The 22,887-nt window shown below is 45.5% G+C and overlaps 1 protein-coding gene across 1 annotated transcript in view; it reads right to left on the reverse strand.

Annotated features, from left to right (window-relative positions):
• Positions 1-11,649: 11,649 nt before the first annotated feature.
• Positions 11,650-22,887, reverse strand: part of LOC122552376 (uncharacterized) — a 372,305-nt gene continuing 361,067 nt past the window's right edge. Inside the window, exons 64-67 of the mRNA XM_087983386.1 lie at positions 21,057-21,169; positions 17,928-17,996; positions 16,531-16,764; positions 11,650-15,098 (exon numbers count right to left, since the gene is read on the reverse strand). Coding sequence (XP_087839512.1) covers positions 14,952-15,098; positions 16,531-16,764; positions 17,928-17,996; positions 21,057-21,169 — 563 coding nt within the window. The 3' untranslated portion in view covers positions 11,650-14,951. The remainder of the gene's footprint in view (positions 15,099-16,530; positions 16,765-17,927; positions 17,997-21,056; positions 21,170-22,887) is intronic.

Consider the following 22,887-nt stretch of genomic DNA (forward strand, 5'->3'; position numbering starts at 1 on the left):
TGCAGATATGATGGGCCAAATGGCCTTTTTTTACACTGTAGGGATTCTACGATTCTTAAAAACGACTCATCGAAGCAGACTAAAGCAACTTGTTAAATTACAGCTCATAAAGAGCACACAGAAAAGGACAGAATCGTCATGGCAACCTGACTCTCAGGATCAGATGTGGATTACTTGAACCTTTCTACATCCTGGAAGCTGCCCAAGCCAGGGCTGGAGGGAATACAGAGCCTTGTAGACAGGGTGTCTGACATTCTCCTTTCACTTCTGAAGAAGGGTTACTGGACTCAAATCCTTCACTCGGATTCTCTCTTTCACACCTGCTGAGTTTCTCCAGCTATTTCTGCTTTTGTGTGTTTTCCGATAACTTGATGAGCTGCACTTCTTGTAAAATTGTTTGGGTGTTCCTTGTTTGCGATCCTGCCACCAATCAATCCCAGAGTTGGAATCCTACTCACTGGAGTTTAGAAGACTGAGGAGCGATCTCAATGAAACATATCAGATTCTTAAGGGTTAATGCTGAGAGGATGTTTCCCTCATGGGAGAGTCCAGGGTACACAGGGTAAACCCTCAGAGTGATGGGGTGCCAATTTAAGACTGAGATGAGGAGGAATTTCTTCTCTGAGAGTGTTGTGAGTCTGTGGAACTCCTTGCCACAGAGAGCTGTAGGGCAGAGTCCTTGTGTATGTTTGAGGCTGAGATAGATCGATAGATCGATAGATCGATAGATAGATAGATAGATAGATAGATAGATAGATAGATAGATAGATAGATAGATAGAAAGATAGATAGATTCTTGATCAGTCAGGGAATCACAGGAATGGACAGGAAAGCGGGAGCTAGGAGTGATCCTATTGAATGGGGGAGCATGCTGGAAGGACTGAGTGGTTTACTTCTGTTCTTGAAGACTTGAAGTGGTCTATCATTGGCAAACATTCTTCCTGGAATTATGGTTTAAAATTAAAAGGACTATTATGAAAAAAATGAACTAGATTTTGGTTCCTTAGTTCCAAGGCACCATTTCCTACCTGGACACACATTTATAAATTGCTTTTGTAATGGTTGCTCTTATTGAGAAGGCCTGAACACTTATTGAGAAGGCCTGAACACTTATTGAGAAGGCCTGAACACTTATTGAGAAGGCCTGAACACTTATTGAGAAGGCCTGAACTCTTATTGAGAAGGCCTGAACTCTTATTGAGAAGGCCTGAACTCTTATTGAGAAGGCCTGAACTCTTATTGAGAAGGCCTGAACGGCAACATGGGTGTGGAAGGTGTTTGTTTCAGATTAACATTTATTTTCCAAAAAAAGCATTTGGCATTTAGAGGGCCAGGAAATGTATATATTGTTGTTCGAACAATTCTCAGTCATGCATAGACCGAAGATTTTGTTTAATTTGATGGTGATGTGTTTGTGTAGCGTAATTGTTTGCTTTACTAAGCTACAGCTTATTTGAGAAATTTCCTCAGGGTAAAGAGCTTACTCTTTCCTTATTCCATCACTGCCAACCAGGATAACGTTATAATCTATCCCTGATTGTCCTGGAGAAGTTGGTGGTGAGCTGCTTCTTGAATTACTTCAGTCGTTGGGAAATGAGAGCGCCCGCAGTACTGTGAGGGAAGGAGTTCCACGATTTTGACCAGTAAAGGTATATTCCTAAGTCAGGATGGTGAGTGGCTTGAAGGGGGGACTTGCAGGTGGAGGTGTTCCCTTGTATCTGCTGTCCTCGTCTTTCTAGATGGTGGCAGAGGGCACAGGTTTGGAAGGTGTTGTCAAAGAAACCATTTAGTGAGTTGCTGCCCGATATTGTGCAGATGGCTCACAGTGTTGCCTCTGTGCATCATTGGTGAAGGGAGCAAATGTTTTAGACTTTGGATGGGTTGTCAAGGAAGTGGGCTGCTTTGCCCTGAATATTCTTTAGTTTCTAGAGAGTCATTGGATCCATGAGAGTGGAGAGTGCTCCAGTCGATTAAATATTAAATTGAAGTGCAGGAAATTGTACTTGGAAAGAGAGAATTAAGTCACATTTGGCAACCACTCTGTCTAAGACCATCAGAAACTACGGAGAGTTGTGGACACAGCCCAGTCCACCAGTCAAACCAGCCTCCATTCCATTGACTCTACCTACACTTCCCACTGCCTCGGAAAGGCAGCCAACATCATCAAAGAACCCTCCCACCCGGTTATAATCTCTTCCAACTTCTTCCATTGGACAGAATATACAAAAGTTTGAATACACTTACCAACTAATTCAACAACAGCTCCTTCCTGGCTGTTATTAGACTTCTGAAAGGAACTTTCATATTTCAGGTTTAATGTTGATCTCGCTGTTTGTTCCCCTTTTCTGCAGCTGTAACATCGAATTTCTCACTCTGTTCTATTATCCTTACGCCGTTAGTATGGTATGATCTGCCTGTACTGCCCACAAAACAAAACTTTTCACTGTAACTCGGTACATGTGACAACAATAAATCAAATCAAATCAAAAATCAACCTCTCATTAAGAAAACCAATCCAGATGCTTATTATTGGTCACTTGCTAAGAAGAACACAAATATAATTAGAGGAAGCGCTGTACTCCAGCAACACTGTTGTCTCTATCGGTAAATACATGGCTAATCTCTGAAATCACCAGCATCTTTCCGCTCAATGTCTTTATCCCTTGAATCTAAGATGTCCAAAATCTTTCAATAGTGTTGAATATTGTCAATGACTGAACAGACATCGCTGTCTGAGCTGGAAAGTCCCAAAATTCATAATCCTTCTCCTCACCTCCTTACTGGTCAGACCTCATCGGGATGACTGAAAGCAATTTTGATATCTTTATTTCAGGAAAGCTTCCATTGCATTTCAGGTCATTCAGAGAAGGTTTAAGAGGATGATCCCTAATATGGAGGGATTGGCTTAGGAGCAAAGGTTAAACAGGTTGGGACGCTATTCACTGGAGAGTAGAAGAATAAGAGGGGATCTTGTTGAACCATATCAGATTCTTAAGGGGTTTGATAGGGTCAATGCTGAGAGGATGGCTCCCCTTCTGGGAGAGTCTAGGACTGGAGGGCACAGTCTCAGAATAAAGGGGCACCAACTTAAGAATGAGATGAGGAGGAATCTCTCAAGGTTGTGAGTCCTTGCTACAGAGAGCTGTGAGGACAAAGACCTTGTGGATACTTAAAGCTGAGACAGAGAGATTCAAATGGGTTATGGGGAAAGGGTGGGAAAGTGATGTGAGGAATGTTGGATCAACAAGCTCGAGGGGTGAACGGCCTAGTCATCTTCCCATTTCTTACGGTCTTACTATCTCAGATGGTCGGCCCCGTAATCCCCTTGCTCTAGGCTGCCCAGTTATCCTGTCACCATCTACCCCGCAAAGCCCACCAACAATTCCTAGGATTACACTGTAATCAAGCCTTATTCTTTAAAACTGAAAAATATAGGCTCACTTCACTCCAGCTGCCCTCAACCCCCACCATCTCAGCAAAACAATGATGGAGCCTTTGCCTCATCTCTTATTCTAAGGCTGGCGTATCCTCATACCCTTTGAGGCTGCGGTTCCACTGCAACCACAGCAATAGACATGATGCGGAGGAGCTGGTGTCGGACTGGAGTGGACAAAGTTAAAAATCACACAACACCAGGTTATAGTCCAACAGGTTTATTTGGAAGCACTAGCTTTTGGAGCGCTGCACATTCATCAGGTCAAAATTCTGCTCCACAACCACCTGATGAAGGAGCAGCGTTCCGAAAGCTAGTGCTTCCAAATAAACCTGTTGGACTGTAACCTGGTGTTGTGTGATTTTTAACTTAACACAGCAATAGACATAGCGAAGAAAGATCTTCCTCAGACATAATGAGCCATGAAAAAGTGAAAATGCATGAGGGAGACAGAGGTGAAGACAGAGGCGAATCCACCTACTGTAATCTCTAACACTCTTAAAGTGAAATTGGTATTCCTTCACTAGGATAACAGCAGCTGTGTGACTCTCTAGGGCTAGTTGAACTGAATCATCTTAACAGAGCTTGACACTCACACACATCAACTCATGAAAGGATTTGTATTCCCCTGTGGGTAGAGACATGTATACCTCCCACTTAAACTGCCAAGATTTTGCAGCTTAGGTTCCTAGGGGACAGCTTCTCTCTCTCTCTCCCTCCCTAGAGTGCTGTGGTTAAACGTGATCAGTGAAACTTGAGAAACAGTTCCTGCTGAAGGGATTGTCTAGGAAACAGCAGCTGGATTTGACTTTGCACTACATTTACCGATAGTGGGGATTCAATGGCCAACCTCTTGGCTCGGCAGGAGTTCAAAAATCGAACAGTGTGGCGCTGGAGAAGCACAGCAGATCAGGCAGCATCCGAGGAGCAGCGGGGTCGAGGTTTCAGGCATAAGCGCCTCATCGGGGGAGGGGGGGGGGGGTGAATGAGAAATACATCAGAGGATGGGGGGAAGGTAGGCTGGGAGGGCAATTGGCAGATAGGTGATGGCGATAGGTCAGAGGGGAGGGTGGAGCAGATAGTGGGAAGGAAAATGGACGGGTAGGACAGTTCAAGAGGGTGGTGCCGAGTTGGAGCATTGGATCCGGAAAGAGGTGGGGGGGCGGGGAGATTTGGAAACTGGTGAAATCGATGTTGACGTTGCGTGGTTATAGGGTCCCGAGGCGGAAGATGAGGCGTTATTCCTCCAGTTGGTGGGTGGCTTTGATTTGGCGACGGAGGAGGCCCAGGACTGGCACCTCCTTGGGAGAGTGGAAGGAGTTGGCTACAGGGCGGTGGGGTTGTTTCGTGCGTGTGTCCCAGAGATGCTCCCTGAACCACCCCGCGAGTTAGCGTTCTATCTCCCCAACGTTGAGGAGGCCACATCGAGAGCAACGGAGGCAGTTGATGAAGCCAGATTCAAGAGTTCAAAAGAGGTCACTTTCAGATGTAACGGCAGCAACAATCTTCATTTGTATAGCACCTTTATCACGCAGAAACATCTCAAGGTGCTTGCAGAACTGCTATCAGTCAAGATTGGACCCTGAGCCGGATACAGAGATATCAGGAGAGTTATCAAAAACTCAAGGAAATACAGCAAGCTTTAAAGGGAGGAGTTGGGGAGGAAATTCCAGAGTGTGGGACCTCGATATCTAGCCACCATTTCTGAAGCGATGGAAATTGGGAGCCAGCCCTTGTTGGGGCAACAAGATACCAAGATTGAGACGGCAGCCAGATTTCAGTGTGTTGTCCAACTGGAGGTGGTCACAAGGGACAGAGACGGGCAAAGCATAAAGGAATTTGGAAAACAAGGACTGAAAATCGAGACCTTCACTAACTCAGCTGTTCACTAACATGGCGGAAATAAAGCCTGAAGTTTTCAAGGTAGAGAGGCTGGTTCACAAATTATATGCAAGCAAACCTCGATTATCCAAAGGACATGGCCGGGGAGTATTTCGTTCGGTTAATCGATGCCGGATAATCAAATACCGGATAACTTAGTTTAGCCAAGCATCGGGACCTTGAGGTCTTGCCGGATAATCTGATATTCAGATTATCGAATGCCGGATAATCGAGGTTCCTCTGTATTCCTGTTCATTTACAGAGTCGGAGTTACTTTAGTGACATTCACTTTAATGTGCTGTCGTATTTCGGAGGATTGGAGAGTGGAGGTCACGTCTCCAATGTTCTTTACGTCACATGAGCTGCTCTTAAAATCCACCATTGTCATGTGTTGGAAGGATGTTCTGGACGATCCGTTTGGTCACATTATGAACGCGCCTTCCTCGACCATCGAGTTGTTAAGCTAGGACTCCCAAGTTCAAAACTGGAGGGCATCATTTTAAAAGGCGAGAGGAGCAAGATTTAAAAGGATCCTGAGGGGTGACCTTTCCACACAGATGGGTAGTTCATGTGAGGAAGTGGCAGATGAAGGTATAGTTACAACATTTAAAAGACATTTGGACAGGTACATGAATTTAGAGGGATATGGGCCAAACGCAGGCAAATGGGACTAGTTTAGTTTGGGAGATCTGGTTGGCATGGACAAGTTGGGCTAAAGGGTCTGTTTCTGTGCTGTAAGACTTTTCTACATCTACCATTGGCCATCGTACTGCTTCCTGTTGGAATAGTCCTCACTTGGACAGACTGGATATCCCTATCTCACAGTCTTTCACACATGACTGCTGCTGTCACTGTAAAATTAGGTTATTCACTGTCACCTTCTTATGTTACAGTGCAAGGAGTAGAGACTGAGGATTGCAACAGCCTGATGGGCTGAATGGCCTTGTTACAATAATAACTGCAAGATAAAGAAAAAGGCAGAATTCTGAGACACAGTCAGTTGCATCTTTTTTTTAATTTTGTAACTAAATTTACATATTTTTTTCCTGAATATCAATTTTTTACTGCATTAATATGCTACAGACCTTACGACAAAACAATCCGTATTTGTTCAGTGCTTGACATTCCAATGTACAAACAGATATTACACATCATAATACACAAGGGGCCAAATCTGAAAAGCACCACAAGAATTCAGCACGAGTCCACTGCAGGGAAGGAACCTAAAGGTTTCAGGGGGGTGATGGATGGCGTGACCTGAAATTTGTCACATTCGCAAAAATGCTTAAATAGACATGTTTTTACGTCAGTCAGACTTAATGAGAAAAGACCGTTGATTTATAGCACCCATCTTTACATTTCATAGTGGAGCACCCATCCTGTTTTCAAATAGTGAAGCACACAATTGCACAGGCGCAGACCCTTCGGCCCACAGACACTGTGCCTTCACTCTTTGTTCTGAAGCACCAGGCGCTCAGAGAGAACTATGGTCCAAGCGCAGCACCTTGGAGGGCCTGAGAAGGGTCTCTTTGAGGTCAAATTCAGCCTGAACCCAAGACCTACTCATGGAGAAACTCCAACAGGAGTCACTGGTCAGCTCATGTTGGGAGTGCACTGATGATACGTCCCTCCACCCCCCCCTCTTGAGTGATTGGGTACAACTGTGGGGTCTTGAACCACTCCCACTAAGATCCAGGAATGCCTGACCCCGAGGGTCTACAAACAAAAAACAAATTACGGCAACAAATTGCCCTCTGTCACCTGATGTCCGGTCGAACCGATCAATTTTAGTTACAGTAATGTTTTCTAACCAGCCTGTTCAGACACACCTCTGGAGCAGGAGAGACTTGAACTCAGGCCTCCTGGCTCAGACGTAGGGACACTGCCACTGTGCTGCAAGACCCCTTCTCGAGTTTCAGTTGCACACTTAAAATTACCGACAACACATGCGCCCTCTAAATCCCCCCTTCTCCCGGAATGGCTGTGCATTTCTAGTTCCAGTGCACGTACAGAAAAGTCTTGTATTATATTTTGGTTTTAGTTCGGCCCTTGGAAGAATACAAACTCGAGAGTTTGGACGATGTTTCTGACCCAGCCTCACTCAGAATGATACATGAATACTTGTTTGCTTATTGATATAGAAAGCATATGCCAGCACCCTATATGTGCGCTAACTAGGAATTCAGCAGCATGTAGAATTTTGCATTCCTGTTTATGTTTCCCGTCCCCTATATAACAGCCGAGCACGTGGAGTAGACACAGTACATTGCCATGTGTCAGAGTACAGCGTGTGGCACAGTGGTATAGGATATTGTGGCAGTACATGTACAGTAGCATTTAGGAAGAGGTAGAAATTCCTTTTAATACACACTTGTCAATCCTAAAGGTCAGTAGCCCCACAATTTAATAACTCCAGTTTGTACGACTGCGTTTTAACATGGTGGTGGTGGTGGGGGAGGAAAACTGGAGGGGGGGGGGGGGTTGGATTTACTTTCAAGGCACTTTGAACATTGTCAGAAACACAGAGAAGATAAGCCCCTCCCCAGGACAGAAGGTGAAATAAGCTCGAGCCCAGGTCAAACAGGTTGACTTTCTGGAAGATAAAGGAGGCAGGGAAGCTGAAGGAGAACAGCTTGAGGTCCAGGTACCTGAACTCAGGGCCAACCGCTGTGGGGTAGAGGGAGCGTGGGATACACACCAGAGACTGGAGAGAGGCTCCCGGTTTGCAGGACACTAATGGAGGTGAGGAAGGTCAAAACCACAAGAGGAATTGGAATTTTAAACGTTTGCTAAAAAGAGACAAGAAGCAGAGATGCTTCATCTTTTTAAAAAATATTTTAACAGGATGAGGGCATTACTGGCTGGGCAGCATTTATTGTCCAGAAGGCAGTTAAGAGTCAACCAAATTGCTGTGGGTCTGGAGTCACATGTAGGCCAGACCAGGTAAGGATGGCAGATTCCTTTCCTAAAGGACATTAGTGAAACAGATGGGTTTTTTTGACAATTGCCAAAGGATTTATAGTAGTCATTAGATCCTTAATTCCAGATATTTATTGATTACAAACTCCACCATCTACCGTGGTGGGAATTGAACCTGGATCCCTGGAACATTATCTGGGTCGCTGGATTAACAGACTAGTGATACTACCGCTAGGCCATCGCCTCCCCAAACTGCAGAGGTAAGGAATGAATCTGTAGAGGAGGGCGAGCGTGAGAAGTGGGTGCTTATTGGTTGGGCCATCATTGACAGGGAAATACAGCAAGAGCAGTTAACTGTCAATCTTAATCCCCAGGGCAGGCAGACCAGATTCTGATTGGATGGGGTGTCGCCATGGGATTGCAACATGGAATATTCAATTTTGAGGCTGTTGGGCGGATGGGGGTGTGAATTTGGAACCAACTTGAGTCAATGGGGACAGGTAGTGGGATAGGATACAGGTGTGGTTGAGCTGGAACTCGGGGAGGGTAGAGGTTAGTCAGGTCAAAGATAGTCAGGCCCAGTGCCAACTGTATATAACTCTGGGTTCCCCTTACCCAATCCCAGACTCCCCCCTCACCGCACCCCAACTTATATCTAAAGGAAAGAATGTGACAATGGTTTTCAGATACCATTAACAGAGAGAATCTTTCCACTTTGTGAGAAAGATCATGAGCCAGAGGTTGTCAAGGTAATCATGGTTTGGTGGTGCCGGTGGTGTACAAAGTTAAAAATCACACAACGCCAGGTTATAGTCAAACAGGTTTATTTGGAAGCACACTAGCTTTCAGAGCGCTGCTCCTTTATCAGGTGGTTGTGGAGCAGAATTATAAGACACAGAATTGAAAGCAACAGGATTGCAGTGTCATGGAATGTAATATTCAACAAATTGCCTCACTACACCACACTCTCTCACACATACACTCAAGCGTGTGCATACACACACACACAGACCCTCTCTCATACACAAGCTCTCTCTCATATGCTCACGCTCACACACACACCCACATGCACACACTCACTTGGTCTCCCCTGCACACACACACACCCACATGCACACACTCACTTGGTCTACCCTGCACACACACACATATAAACTTGGGGGGTGAATTTGTACTTGCAGAATTACATTTTCTTCTGCTCAAAAACTGCATAAATCCATATAAGATTCTGTAACTCCCACTTAAGAATTAGAATCAGGACCTGACATTGGGACACAGACAGACTGTAACTTCATACCTTCATCTGGAGTGAGATGGCATCTATTGTTAAAGCTATCTTGAGAACATAACTTCAAAAAAGTTCTGGGATTTATGTTTGAAGGGATTGAAACTAACATGGTCATCTAAAAAATGAAAGACTTAAGCTAAATTTATTTAATATTACATTCCATGACACTACAATCCTGTTGCTATAAATTACGTGTCTTATGATTCTGCTCCACAACCGCCTGATGAAGAAGCAGAGCTCTGAAAGCAAGTGATTCCAAATAAACCTGTTGGACTATAACCTGGCATTATGTGATTTTTACCTTTGTCAAGGTAACATAGTCACCAAGACATTCAATGGGGAATTCTGCAGAAAGCCTTTTCACCCAGAAAGTGACTGTGCAATTTTAATGTGAGCTGCAAATGAAGTAAGGGCCATCTGAGAGAGAAAAATATCATTTCAGACAGTGAGTTGAGAGGGTTTGGAATGCACCACCTGGAAATGCCGTGGAGGCACGTTCAACTGAGGCATTTAAGAGTGGCATTGGATGGTTATTTGGATGGAGATGGCAAGCACGAATATGGGGAGAATTGGCACCAGGTAATAGAAGCAGTGCAGGCAGTGAAGGAGCGCCTTCTGTGATATAATATTGCTGTTGAGTGGTGAAAAAGTGGAATTCACTATCACAGGGAGTGGCTTGGACTGAGTAGTACTGATACATCTGCAAGAGTGCCATCACAGATGAGGGGGAGAAAAGAGAAGATTGTGTTCTTATTACACAGAGTATTTGGGTGGGGAAGGATGGCAGGAGAGGAGCAGGTGTAATATATACGTCGTCATGGACAGATTGGGCCAAATGACCTGAACCGGTGCCATACACTCTGCAGTTATCCTGGTGGATCTGTGGGTGATGGGAAACTCCAAAGGTTCAGGTGCAGCCACTTTATAACTAATTTTTAGTTCATCGTTTTCTTTTAAGACCGAAGTGATGACAGGATCTTTGGATCCGCCATGTGGCAAGAACCCCAGTCAATCCCTTCAAGACAGCAAATGTTCTCTGGCACAAGATGGCCGCACTCCATTTGCAAACCAAGATGGCGAAGTGTCGGATAGGGCGAATGAGGCCCAAGGCTTTAGTACTCTCCCAATTCCCACCTTGGAGGACTCATGCCAGTGGAAATCACTGGGGCTTCCCTTAGGACTTGGTAAACCAGGTCAGTTTCCTCTCCCTCAGCTGTGGCAGACTGAGTCTACTGGGAGGACAGCCAATCACAGAGTGATCTGACATGGGATCAGCCTACCTCAGTAACCCAGCTAGCAGTGATGTTAATTAAGGAAACTCTTTTCAGAGACAGCCCCAGAATATGTTGTCCACAAGGACTATTAAAAAGGCTTTCGAATGGTCAATACCTTTGGGAGCTTGAGACTACTGACCCTTAAAGTGAATGCGAATTTCTAGCCCCTGCCCAAGACTTAATAGGTCTAATCCAAATGCTTTCCTCTTGTTTTAAAAAAAATATTTATATACACAAAGGCATCTTAACCTGAAATAAATTATGCCAACACTCAATCAAGAAGCATCTAAAAATAACAACTCCATAAATTACTTTTTTGTAACAAAAAAAAAAGTCAAGCAACACAGTTTAATACAGTTTTGGCATTTTGAGATTAGCACCATTTGAAAACTTGGTTTGAGAAGAATCATTTCTATCACAGTAAAAGCAGGAGGAATTGGATCAAGGGTCAAAGGAGAATTGGTATGAGTTGACCCATGGTTTTTCCCCAGAATTGAAACGGGTCTGTAGCAATTCTGTATAAATCGATTTACCCCATTTTATTTTTCCCTCAATATATATTAGATTTGTAAATTTCTGATTCTTCTGATAGTGAGCGACAAGATGCTACACTTATTGGAAAAGTGACGTTTGCCCTTTTGAAAAGGCCATCGACGTTTTGCTCTATTAATAGGCTACACACTGATTTTTTTATTGTTGCCGTGATCATGAAGGTGAAGAACCAGACGGGGTATCCAACACTGTCATGTCAGGTTAGAGGCAAAAGAAGGTTTCCATGACTGTTCTCCACTCCCCCCACCCCCCCACCCCCCATGGACCCCCACCCCCACCCCACCCTAGAAACCTCAAGGGAAACTGCCAATCATTCATCAGGCATCATCAAAAAACTTGCCCATGTCTTGAATCCCTCCAAAAGCCCACACCTTCAAATCGCCAAGGGTTCTGATCTGATTCTCTCAATTCCCACGTCAACCACCTTCTGACTTCCCTCAGGTATGTCAATAGGAACAGAGTACAGGTTGGGGTTGAGTAGCCATTTTGTAGATGTGCGGAAAGAGGGCATTCGACCCATCGGATCTGCACCTGCCCTCCGAAGAGCATCACGCCGAGACCCAGCCCCCAAGCCTATCCCCCTATCACCGTGTTCCCCATGGTTAACCCACCTAGCCTGCACATCTCTGCATGCTGTGGGACGATCTAGCACAGCCCATCCACCTAGCCTGCACATCTCTGCATGCTGTGGGATGATCTAGCACAGCCCATCCACCTAACCTGCACATCTTTGGACTGTGGAAGGAAACTGGAGCTCCCACCAGAGCAGACTTAGTCATTTACAATAATTGGTGGTCACCATTGGGTCAACGGTTTTAAGCAGTGATACCTTTGCCTTTACTTTTACAGGATATGCCTCTGGATGCAATGTTGATCAGATTTAGATTAGATTGGATTCCCTACAGTGTGGAAACAGGCCCTTCGGCCCAACAAGTCCACACCGACCCTCTGAAGAGCAACCCACCAAGACTCATTCCCCTACATTAACCTCTGACTAATGCATCTAAGACCATGGGCAATGTTAGCATGGCCAATTCACCTAACCCATACATTTTTGGCCGGTGGGAGGAGACCAGAGCATTCAGAGGAAACCCGGCAGACATAGGGAGAACGTGCAAACTCCACACAGAAGTTGCCCAAGATGGGAATTGAACCCGGGTCCCTGGCGCTGCGAGGCAGCAGTGCTAACCACTAAGCCACCGTGCTGCACCGTGCATGGGAACTCTGTCCAGACAAGGGCTATTTTGCCCTGGGGTTCTTTCCATTCAGTGAAGGGGGCCGTTCAGCTCACTGTGGCTGGGCTGTGTCTTTGGAGAAGCGATCCGATTAGTCTCACACTCTCCTCATGCCCTTTTCACCACCCCAGCTCTTTTCCCTCCCTCAAATGGTTACCCGATTCCGTATCAGAAGTGACTATTGACCATGTCTCCATATCCTTTTCGAGGAAGTGTTTTTTTTGCCTTTATTTATTCATTCATGGGATGAGAGTGTCGCTGGCCACCAGAGGGCGGTTAAAAGTCAACCATTTTACTCTGGGTCTGGAGTCATATGTAGGGCAGTTTCCTTCCCTAAAGGACATTAGGGTTCCACTGACAATCAATTTCTGGTTGCAGTCTGACCCTTAATTTCAGTTTTTTTAAAAATCAAATTCAGATTCCACTACCTGCCCTAGCGGGATTTGAACCCAGATCCCCAGGACAAATAGTCCAGTGATAATACTACTGGACCAACACCACTCCTACGGGTCAGAGGAGACTGGAGTGACAATTGCAGGGTTGGATTTGAACTGCTTTCTATTGACAGGATGTACCACTGGCCCATGGCCTGTTAACAAAAAAACTCTTCAACTCTCCTGTGATTCTTTTGCCACTAACTTACACAGGAGGCAGTTTGAATGGAGGGATGATAGGAACAAGGCACAAAGAAACATCCAAATTCCAAATTGGAATCCAAATGGTGTTCCGGATTGTCACAAACTCCATCGAAAATATAATCAACGTTATTCAGTAATTGATTCTTTAATGCAAAAAGGTGGCTGTTTAGTCAGAGTTGAAATTTTACAAGGAATTACTCCACCTCTTGTTTAATATTGACCTATAGTTAGTCACTTTGCCCTTGGGAGTAACTCTGATGCAATTTTGCAAACCCCAGTCAACTCCATATTGCAAGAACAAGATTTGTCGTGTGTTAAATCACATGGCAGCCTGAAAACAACATATTCGGTGGAATCAATGAGTCAGCTTTGGAAGGCTCAGAAGGAGTCAAAATCTAAAATTTAGACAGTGGCTGCCCAGTTTCCAAGACAGAACAGCTTTCTCAGCAGGTAGAGGGATTTGCTGTTGGTCGAGATGGGCAGTTATAGCCGGCTGGGGTGAAATGGAGCCCATGTTCACACACAGGTAGATCCACAAACTGACTCAAAGCAGCCGGGGATTGAATATTCCATCCCATTTCATCTCGAGTACAATTACCCACTGCCAATGCCTGAAGGAAAGGGCTTTTTATGAAGCGAAGAGGTTTGGATGGAGTGGGGGTGGGTGTGTGTGTAAGGGAGGGGGTTGGGCTATGGCAGGTAGGAGACTGAAGTGGACCACATATGCCAGCATCGACCATTTGATGGACCGAGTGGCCTGTTTCTGGGTTGCAGACTCACTGTATTTCCACATAAATGGAGTGCATATGCTAGCACAGACTATTTGATAGATGGAATGGCCTGTACCTGGGTTGCAGACTCACTGTATTTCTACATGAATGGATGCCAGAAGTTTCCTGTTGCAAGCAAGGACACACCAGAATGCAGTCAACCTCTGTGCAGCAGGGTGGAGCCTTGTGCTAATTACCATGCACATCTAGCACCCAGTTACACATAGGAGTTGTGCTAAAGATTTCATTGTGGACCCTGAATCCAAGAGGTGAAGGGGGTTAAGGCAACTTTACTGCAGTCAAAACGTAGTTTGAGAGTTTTCTCTTCCAAAAAAAAGACTAGCTGACAGAGGATCAATCTACATGATTTAAGGGCATTTTTAATTCATTGCTACAATGGGGTCACAGGAAAACGTCTGCCTGAAGCCTGCGCAGTGTTAGTTAGAGCTTCATATTTGGCTTTCTCAGTTTCATTACCAAGGTAACAGTGTGAGCCCACCAGTGTCAAGGGACTAGCTCCAAATCCTTAACGTCATCTCCTGGCTCAACACTGCACTTGCAAATGCCTGTGTGTTAGGAGACAGAGGAACTAGGTCCTAGGTTGAATCTTACTGGAGAAAAGACACCTCTTGGAGGGAGGTGTTTTGGCGCACTAGTCCTCTCCAGCAATCGGGAATTACTCGGAAGAAGACTCTCCAGTTATCTACTGTCGGGGGCAAAACAATTGTGGAATTTATAATGACCCAGAGATAACCACCACTGACTTGGCCTCTTCAAAAGGTCATAAGACTTTGGCCCCACAAGGGCAGGAATTATTTTATTGTTATTCTCACACAATAAAAAAAAACATCTGCAGCATGATTAATAGAGACAAAAGAGAGAATACAAAAAAAATGTGCATTTTGCAAAGAAAAACATGAGAGAGAGAGAGAGAAAATAGTGTGGCACGCGGTTCTGAGGTTTAGCTGTTGAAACAAACAGGGCCAACCTCAAAACCAAACTTCTGCTGATGCTCTCCAAAGTCAGTCACAGCGACATCTTTGATGGGCAGGTCAACAACACGCGGCGATTCAATCTCCAGCACAGTGTGGTCAGAGCCCTTCCTCAGCTGCAAGGGAAGACAGGATGCAATGTTAAAGGAGAGAGGATTCCAGTAAAACAGCAGCAAGGATTCCTGTGAAAGAAAAGGGGACATGGCACCGAAGATTGTGGCCTTGTGTCCATCAGAATGGGGAAACTGTTTCGGTGAAGCTGACCGAAGGATGGGTATGGACCAGGATACAAGGAGCTGGGAGTTGAGGGAATACCCATCCACCAACGATTCTTCGTCACCTGTTCCCAGCTAAATCCAACTTCCTCACCCAAGTTTACACAATGAGATGGATAGAGTGGATAGTCTCTTTTCCCAGGATAGAAATGTCAATTGTGAGGGGACAGAAGTTTAAGGTAAAAAGCGGGTAAGTTTAAGGGTGATGTGAGATGTAGGTTTGCTTTACACAGAGGGTGGTAAGTGCCTGGAAAGCGCTACGAGAGGAGATGCTAGAGACAGATACAATAGCAACATTTAAGAGGCATCTTGACAAATATACAGGGAAGAGGTTTTTTGATTAGATTAGATTACTTACAGTATGGAAACAGACCATGTCTACAGAATGGAAACAGTCCATTCAGCCCAACGAGCCCACACCAACCATCTGAAGAGTAACCCACCCAGACCCATTTCCCTCTAACTACTGCACCTAACACAATGGACAATTTAACCTTCCAGCTCAGCACTGTCCTCATGACCTGTTCTACCTGCCAATCTCCCTTCCCACCTATCCGCTCTTCCCTTCCCTCTGACCTATCACCTCCATCCCCACCCCCATTTACCTATTGTACTCTTTGCTACCTTCTCCCCAGCCCCACCCTCCCATTTATCTCTCTACCCTGGAGGCTTTCTGCCTCTATTCCTGATGAAGGGCTTTTGCCCGAAACGTCGATTTTCCTGCTCCTCGGATGCTGCTTGACCTGCTGTACTTTTCCAGCACCACTCTAATCTAGACTCTGATCTCCAGTCCTCACTTTTGCAATTTAACATGGCCAATCCATCTGACCTGCACATCTTTGGACTGTGGGAGGAAACCAGAGCACCCGGAGGAAACCCACACAGACACGGGGAGAACGTGCAAACTCCACACAGGACAGCTACCCGAGGCTGGAATCGAACCCAGGTCCCCGGTACCGTGAGGCAGCAGAGCTAACCACTAAGCCACCTTGCTGCTCCTGGGTAGATGGACTGTATGTAGGCAACAAGCTTTTAGTTTACGAAGGCGTGATGTGTTGGCACAGCTGAAGGGCCTGGTCCTGTGCTGTATCGTTCTTCGCAAGAGAACAGTTAGGTCAATCATCTCAGCTGAACAACGCTGCATGCAACAGTGCAGCTCCTCCCCAGTACTGCCAGGGAGCGTCTGCCGACTTTATCCCAACAGCACAGGCTAAGCACTGAACTGTTTAGCCCCAGCAGTTTGACCCCACTTGTCAGAAGAATTGTTGCTTACTTTGCAGCCGTCATAGATGGCATTGATATACGGGGTCTTGGACTGTGACAGCTCCTCGTCATTAGCCCCTCGGAAGCGCACTGCTCTCTCGTAGCTCTTTGCAGCAGCGTCATACCAGCCTATGGACTGCTGGCAATTGTAGATGAACCTCTGCCGGGCTATGGCACTCAGAAGCCGCAGGAAGGTCATCTGGACCACGTGGACTGGATTTCCATCGGAGTCAGTGTACATGAGCTGAGGAGAGAAAAGACACACACTGATACAGGAGCGTAGGGAAATTCCTACACCAACTCCAACAGGGTGAGGTTACATCAACATTGCCTTGGTTTGGAATGGGGTCGTTCTGTGCATGGTTAAGGGAGAGGCTAAATGGGCACATGAGGAATGGTTACTGCTGCCGGAGGGATGAAATGGAGTAAGGCAGAAGGAAGCCGATGTACAGTATAAATACCAGCGCAGACCAGACAGGCTAAATGGTCTGTGTCTGTGATGCCAATGAATCACACTCATTGGTTGAGTTGTTACAGTACGTTGGAAGGAATACATTTTTATTGTAAACTAAGAGCAGAAATTTGGACATTGCCGTATTGCAGAGAATGTGCCAGTGTGTTTGTGATTGACTTCATTTTGCAACTCAAAGGTCAAGAGTGGTCAAGTGTGTGGTGTTCACTTATTGGTCACGTAGGCTCATGTAACTTTTTGAGAGGGTGGATTTGGAAACTATTGTGAGGTGGCGGTGGTAAGCTGCCTTCCTGAACTGCAGCAGTCCTTGAGCTATGGACAAACCCACATAGTGCTTTTCGGGAGGGAATTCTACAATTCTGACCCAGTGATACTGAAGGAAACAACAATATATTTCCAAGTCAGGATGGTGAATGACCTGGAGGGGGACTTGCAGGGGGATGGTGCTCCCATGTGTCTGCTGCCCTTGTCCTTCCAGATGATAATGGCCATGGCTGGAAAGTGCTGTCTGAGGAGCCTTGGTGAATGTTGTGTTCTAGAGTCACATAGAGACCAGCTGCAAATCAGATAGGCTTTTACAACAATCGACAATGATTTAAATGGTCACCGTCACAGAGATTAGCTTCTAGATTCCTGATTTATGAATTACATTTTAATTCAACCAGTTGCCATGCAAATTGTACCCACATCCCTGGAGCATTAGCTTAGGAATACCATTGCACTACCATCTACTCCTCGTCTGGACTACTCTTGCTTGTCTTCCTTTCTGTGAGGAGCACTATACTCAGCTACATATTTATTTGACCTTCTGTGAGACTTATGACGAGACTCTCGCTCTCTCTCACACATTTTAATGTGTTAACTCTCTTATGATTCATGCGAGATATTGTTAATACCGCGAATTAAAGACACAGTCTCGCCTCAGGAACTCTTACCTGCTTGCCTCGTTTGAAATTGCTGTACCAGGTTCCAGGTTTGTCCCTATGCCAAGATGCAACTTTAACCTGGAAAAGTCAGAGAGTGTGGACATGACAGGAGCTGTCAGAGACAGTATGACAATTAGTCAGCCCCAGTGCAGACACACTGGGGATAGTCACTGAGTGGGTCACATGCAGAGATGGACAATAAACAGGACAAACTACATCAGTTCCGATTGGTAACTGCAATAGGAAGTGCTTCAGAAAGGGAGAGGTTGAAACCTTCTGAAGAAAGGTCATTCGCCCGGAAATGCTAACGCTGATATCTCTCCACAGATGCTGCCAGACCTGTTGAGCTATTCCAGTAATTTCTGGTTTTGTTTGAGGTTGAAATCTTTGCCATTGGCTGTTGGCATCACCACAAAGAGGGGGAAGTTTGATACAAAGACTAGAGGAGGTCCCGGCTTCCTTTTACAGGGTCCCATCACTGTGCCTTGACATTCTACTCTAGGGACAAAGTTAAAAATCACACAACACCAGGTTGTAGTCCAACAGGGTTATTTGGAAGCACTAGCTTTCGGAGCGCCGCTCCTTCATCAGGTCAGAATCCTGCCCCACAACCACCTGATGATGGAGCAGTGCTGTTTTCATTGGAGACTTGATAGAGGTGTACAAGATGATTAGGGGTTTAGATAGGGTTGACCATGAGAATCTTTTTCCACGTATGGAGTCAGCTATTATGAGGGGGAATAGCTTTAAATTAAGGGGGGGTAGGTATAGGACAGATGTTAGGGGTAGATTCTTTACTCAGTGAGTGGTGAGTTCATGGAATGCCCTGCCAGTAGCAGTAGTGGACTCTCCCTCTTTATGGGCATTTAAACGGGCATTGGATAGGCATATGGAGGATAGTGGGCTAGTGTAGGTTAGGTGGGCTTGGATCGGCGCAACATTAGGGGCCAAAGGGCCTGTACTGCGCTGTATTTTTCTATGTTCTATGTTCTATGTTCTAAACTGTCGGACTATAACCTGGTGTTGTGTGATCTTTAGCTTTGTCCACCCCAGTCCAACATCATGGCTACTGTAGGAAGGCAGTGAATAATGGTATTGTCACTTGATAGATAAATCAGGAGCTCCTTTAATAGGAGGTACAAAAGCAAAGGTAATGTGAGACAAAAGCTTTCACTCAGTGAGCAGTGAGAGTCTGGAAATGCCTGGCAGTGTGATGGACAGCAAGTTCATTGGAGACATTCAAGACAACATGAGATGATTATTTGCATAGAAACAGTGTGCTGGGGTATGGGAAATAGACAGGATATTGGCACTAGAGCATAGAGCTTGTATGATAGGCTGAACACTCTCCTTCTGTGCCATAACAATTCTGTCATTCTGCCTGGGTATGCTACTGGCTGGTCCTGCTGCATTTGTGAAACAGTTCATCTGTTGAATCCAAGGTTGCCTGATAGAGTTCTTTGGCATTATGAAAGGGAGTTCAATAGGAGATACTTTAAAAAGTACTTGCCATCCAGGAGGAACAAAACTCCAGGAGAGCAGTAAAGTAACTGATCAATTCAATGGGGAATGGAAAACCAACCTCTTTTACTCAAGAGTGGTGCGGGTGCAGGACAGAATGTGGAACTGGTTGCTGGAGGGAGTGGTTAAGGTTGAACAGCACTGCTGTATTCACTGGGGAAGCTGGATAGACACACAAGGGAGAAAGACCATAAGAAATCGGAGCAGGAGTAGGTCATTGGCCCATTGAGTCTACCCCACTATTCAATGAGATCACAGGTGATCTCAACTCCACCTTCAAGCCTTTACCCCATAACATTCGATTCCGTTAGTGATCAGAAATCTGTCTCCCCCACTCCTGAATAGATCCAGCCTCAGCAGCCCCTCTGAGATTCACTCCCCTCTGAGAAAAGAAATTCCTCCTCATTTCTGACTTAAATGAGTACTCCCTTACACTGAGACAATTCCCTCTGGTCCTAAACTCTCCCACAAAGGGGAGACAATTTCTCCACACCTATCCTATCGTGCCTCCTAACTATCTTGTATGTTTCGATAAGATCTCCTCCCATCCTTCTGAACTCCAAGGAGCACAAGCCCAACCAACTCAACCTCTCCTCACAGGAAAATACCTCCATACTTGGAAGGGAATGGAAGGGTATGAGCAGAGGATGCAATGAAGAGGGATGGTAGGAAAGAATGTAACAGCATATGGACCAATAAGGCCTCATTTTTGGGGCCATAAATTTTAAAAACAGTTCTTTAAAAAATATCAAAGTTACTGTGCAGCAATGATTTGGAGATGCGGGTGTTGGCCTGGGGTGTACAAAGTTAAAAATCACACAACACCAGGTTATAGTCCAACAGGTTTAATTGGAAGCACTAGCTTTCGGAGCGCTGCTCCTTCATCAGGTGGTTGTGGAGGGCACAATTGTAAGACACAGAATTTATAGTTTGCAGTGTGATGTAACTGAAATTATACATTGAAAAATTTTTCAATATATAATTTCAGTTACATCACACTGTAAACTTTTGCTATAAATTCTGTGTCTGCCAATTGTGCCCTCCACAACCACCTGATGAAGGAGCAGCACTCAGAAAGCTAGTGCTTCCAATTAAACCTGTTGGACTATAACCTGGTGTTGTGTGATTTTTAACACTGTGCAGCAAGCACTGCACTTCAGAATGAATTAAAAGATCCATCCCACCCTGGCAATGTTTTTCCATAACCGTTGTAATAGGGGAGAAGGTACAGAAGCCTGAACACACGCACCAGCCGGTTTCGAAACAGTTTCTACCCTACTGTTGTTAGGATACTGAAGGGACTCACAAACTCTCAACATTCACCTGTACCTGTGTTTTTGTTTTTGCTGCTGTTTACCTATTATTTGTTTATCTATGCTACTTAACTCTGTGACCTGCCTGTATCGCTCGCAAGACAAAGCTTTTCACTGTGCCTCGGTACACGTGACAATAAATTCAATTCAATGAGAGGGGATGCTGAATACCATTAGCTAGCTGAGTGAGTGAATAAGGACGGCGTGGAAACACCATGTTTTGTATTAGATTGTGCGCGGTGCTCCATCGACAGATCCATTCTGATCTTGTTGCACTATATATATAATGTCCTTGCCAACTTACCCCTTCAGTCTTCTTGTCGGGGAAAATACAGGTTTCTCCACCTGCGGTGAAATTACAGAAGACCTTAAAGGAATCCTTAGAACAGCCTTGATTGGGGTCAATCCAGTAATCGCCTAGGGAGGGAACAACAGGCAGCTTTTAACATCTCAAAGTCATACCATCGTAAATGAAATGGGCACTATCACTTTAAATGCAACGATAGCATTTAGTAAGGGCTAGAATGAAAGAACAGGGATGTACTGCTGAGGTAGTATGAGGCTCTGGTCATTCTGCATTTGAAATATTGTGAGCAGCTTTGGACCTTGTATCTAAGGAAGGATGTGCTGGCCTTGGAGGGAGGTCCAGAGGAGGTTTACAAGAGTGATCCCGGGGATGAAGGGCTTGTCGTATGGGGAGCAGTTGATGACTCTGGGTCTGTACTTGATGGAGTTCAGAAGGGTGAGGGGGAATCTGATTGAAACTTACTCAATACTGAGGGGCCTGGATAGAGTGGACGTGGAGAGAAATGTTTCCACCAGTAGGAGAGACCAGGACCCAAGGGCACAGCCTCAGGGTGAAGGTACGACCCATTAGAACTGAGATGGGGTAGAATATCCTCAGCCAGAGGGTGGGGAATCTGTGGAACTCATTGCCACAGAGGGCTGTGGAGGCCAAGTCATTGAGTGTCTTTAAGATGTGGAGATGCTGGTGTTGGATTGGGGTGGATAAATCGGAAGTGACATGACACCAGGTTATTGTCCAAAAGATGTATTTGAAATCACCTTTTTCAGTGAACCTGATGAAGGAGCAGCACTCCAAAAGCTTATGATTTGAAATAAACCTGTCGGACTATAATCTGGCATCATGTGACTTCTGATTTTGTGTAGTTAAGATTGAGGCAGATAGGTTCTTGATTAGATTAGATTCCCTACAGAGTAGAAACAGGCCCTTCGACCCAACAAGTCCACACTGATCCTCTGAAGAGCAACCCACCCAGACCCATTTCCCTCTGGCTAATGCAGCTAACACTACGGGCAATTTAGCTTGGGCCAATTCACCGAGCCTGCACATCTTTGGAATGTGAGAGGAAACCGGAGCACCTGGAGGAAACCCACGCAGACATGGGGAGAATGTGCAAACTCCACACAGACAGTCGCCCGAGGCTGGAATTGAAGCTGGGACCCTGGTGCTGTGAGGCAGCAGTGCTAACCACTGAGCCACCGTGGTCCCCCCACTAAGCCATTAGGAAGGTGGTAAAGGGTTACAGGGAGAAGGCAGGAGAATGGGTTTGAGAAACATATTAGCCATGATCGAATAGCAGAACAGAATCAATGGGCCAAATGGCCTATATCTTATGGCCTTTAGACCTAAAGGTCTTGTTGACAGGTCCTTGCAGATGCAAGTTGAGAAAACGGTTTTTGAAAACAGTGTCCTTTGGCGTTCAGAAATAGAGCACAGAATGCAAACAGAAATAAGTGAGCTACCACAGATCTTTAGAAATCATTGGTTAGGTCCCAGCCGCAGTATCATGGTGCATTCTGATCATCACAATTCAGGTGGGCATGTGAAGGGCTTGCAGGGGTGATGGTCTCAGGTTTGAGGGGCTTCAGCTCAGGTTGAGAGTCTGGAAAAGCACAAGTTCTGCTCACGAGAGCAGAGGAGGTTTGGAGGGGGGAGGGGTGGGTGTGGGTGGGGGGTGAATAGAAATGCTCAAACTCCCAAGGGGTTTGGCCAGAGTTGGGAAACAGCTTTCCACCAGGTGGGGGGGGGGGGGGGGGGGGAGGACATGGAGGAAACACAACTGACAGTGGAGAGAGGGTGAATGACGTGAGTTTTTGCTTTTAAATAGCAC

The sequence above is a fragment of the Chiloscyllium plagiosum genome, unplaced genomic scaffold (genome assembly GCF_037043375.1).
Source record: "Chiloscyllium plagiosum isolate Xiang-an unplaced genomic scaffold, Cpla_swu_hap1 HiC_scaffold_45, whole genome shotgun sequence".
NCBI classification, from domain to species: Eukaryota; Metazoa; Chordata; class Chondrichthyes; order Orectolobiformes; family Hemiscylliidae; genus Chiloscyllium; species Chiloscyllium plagiosum.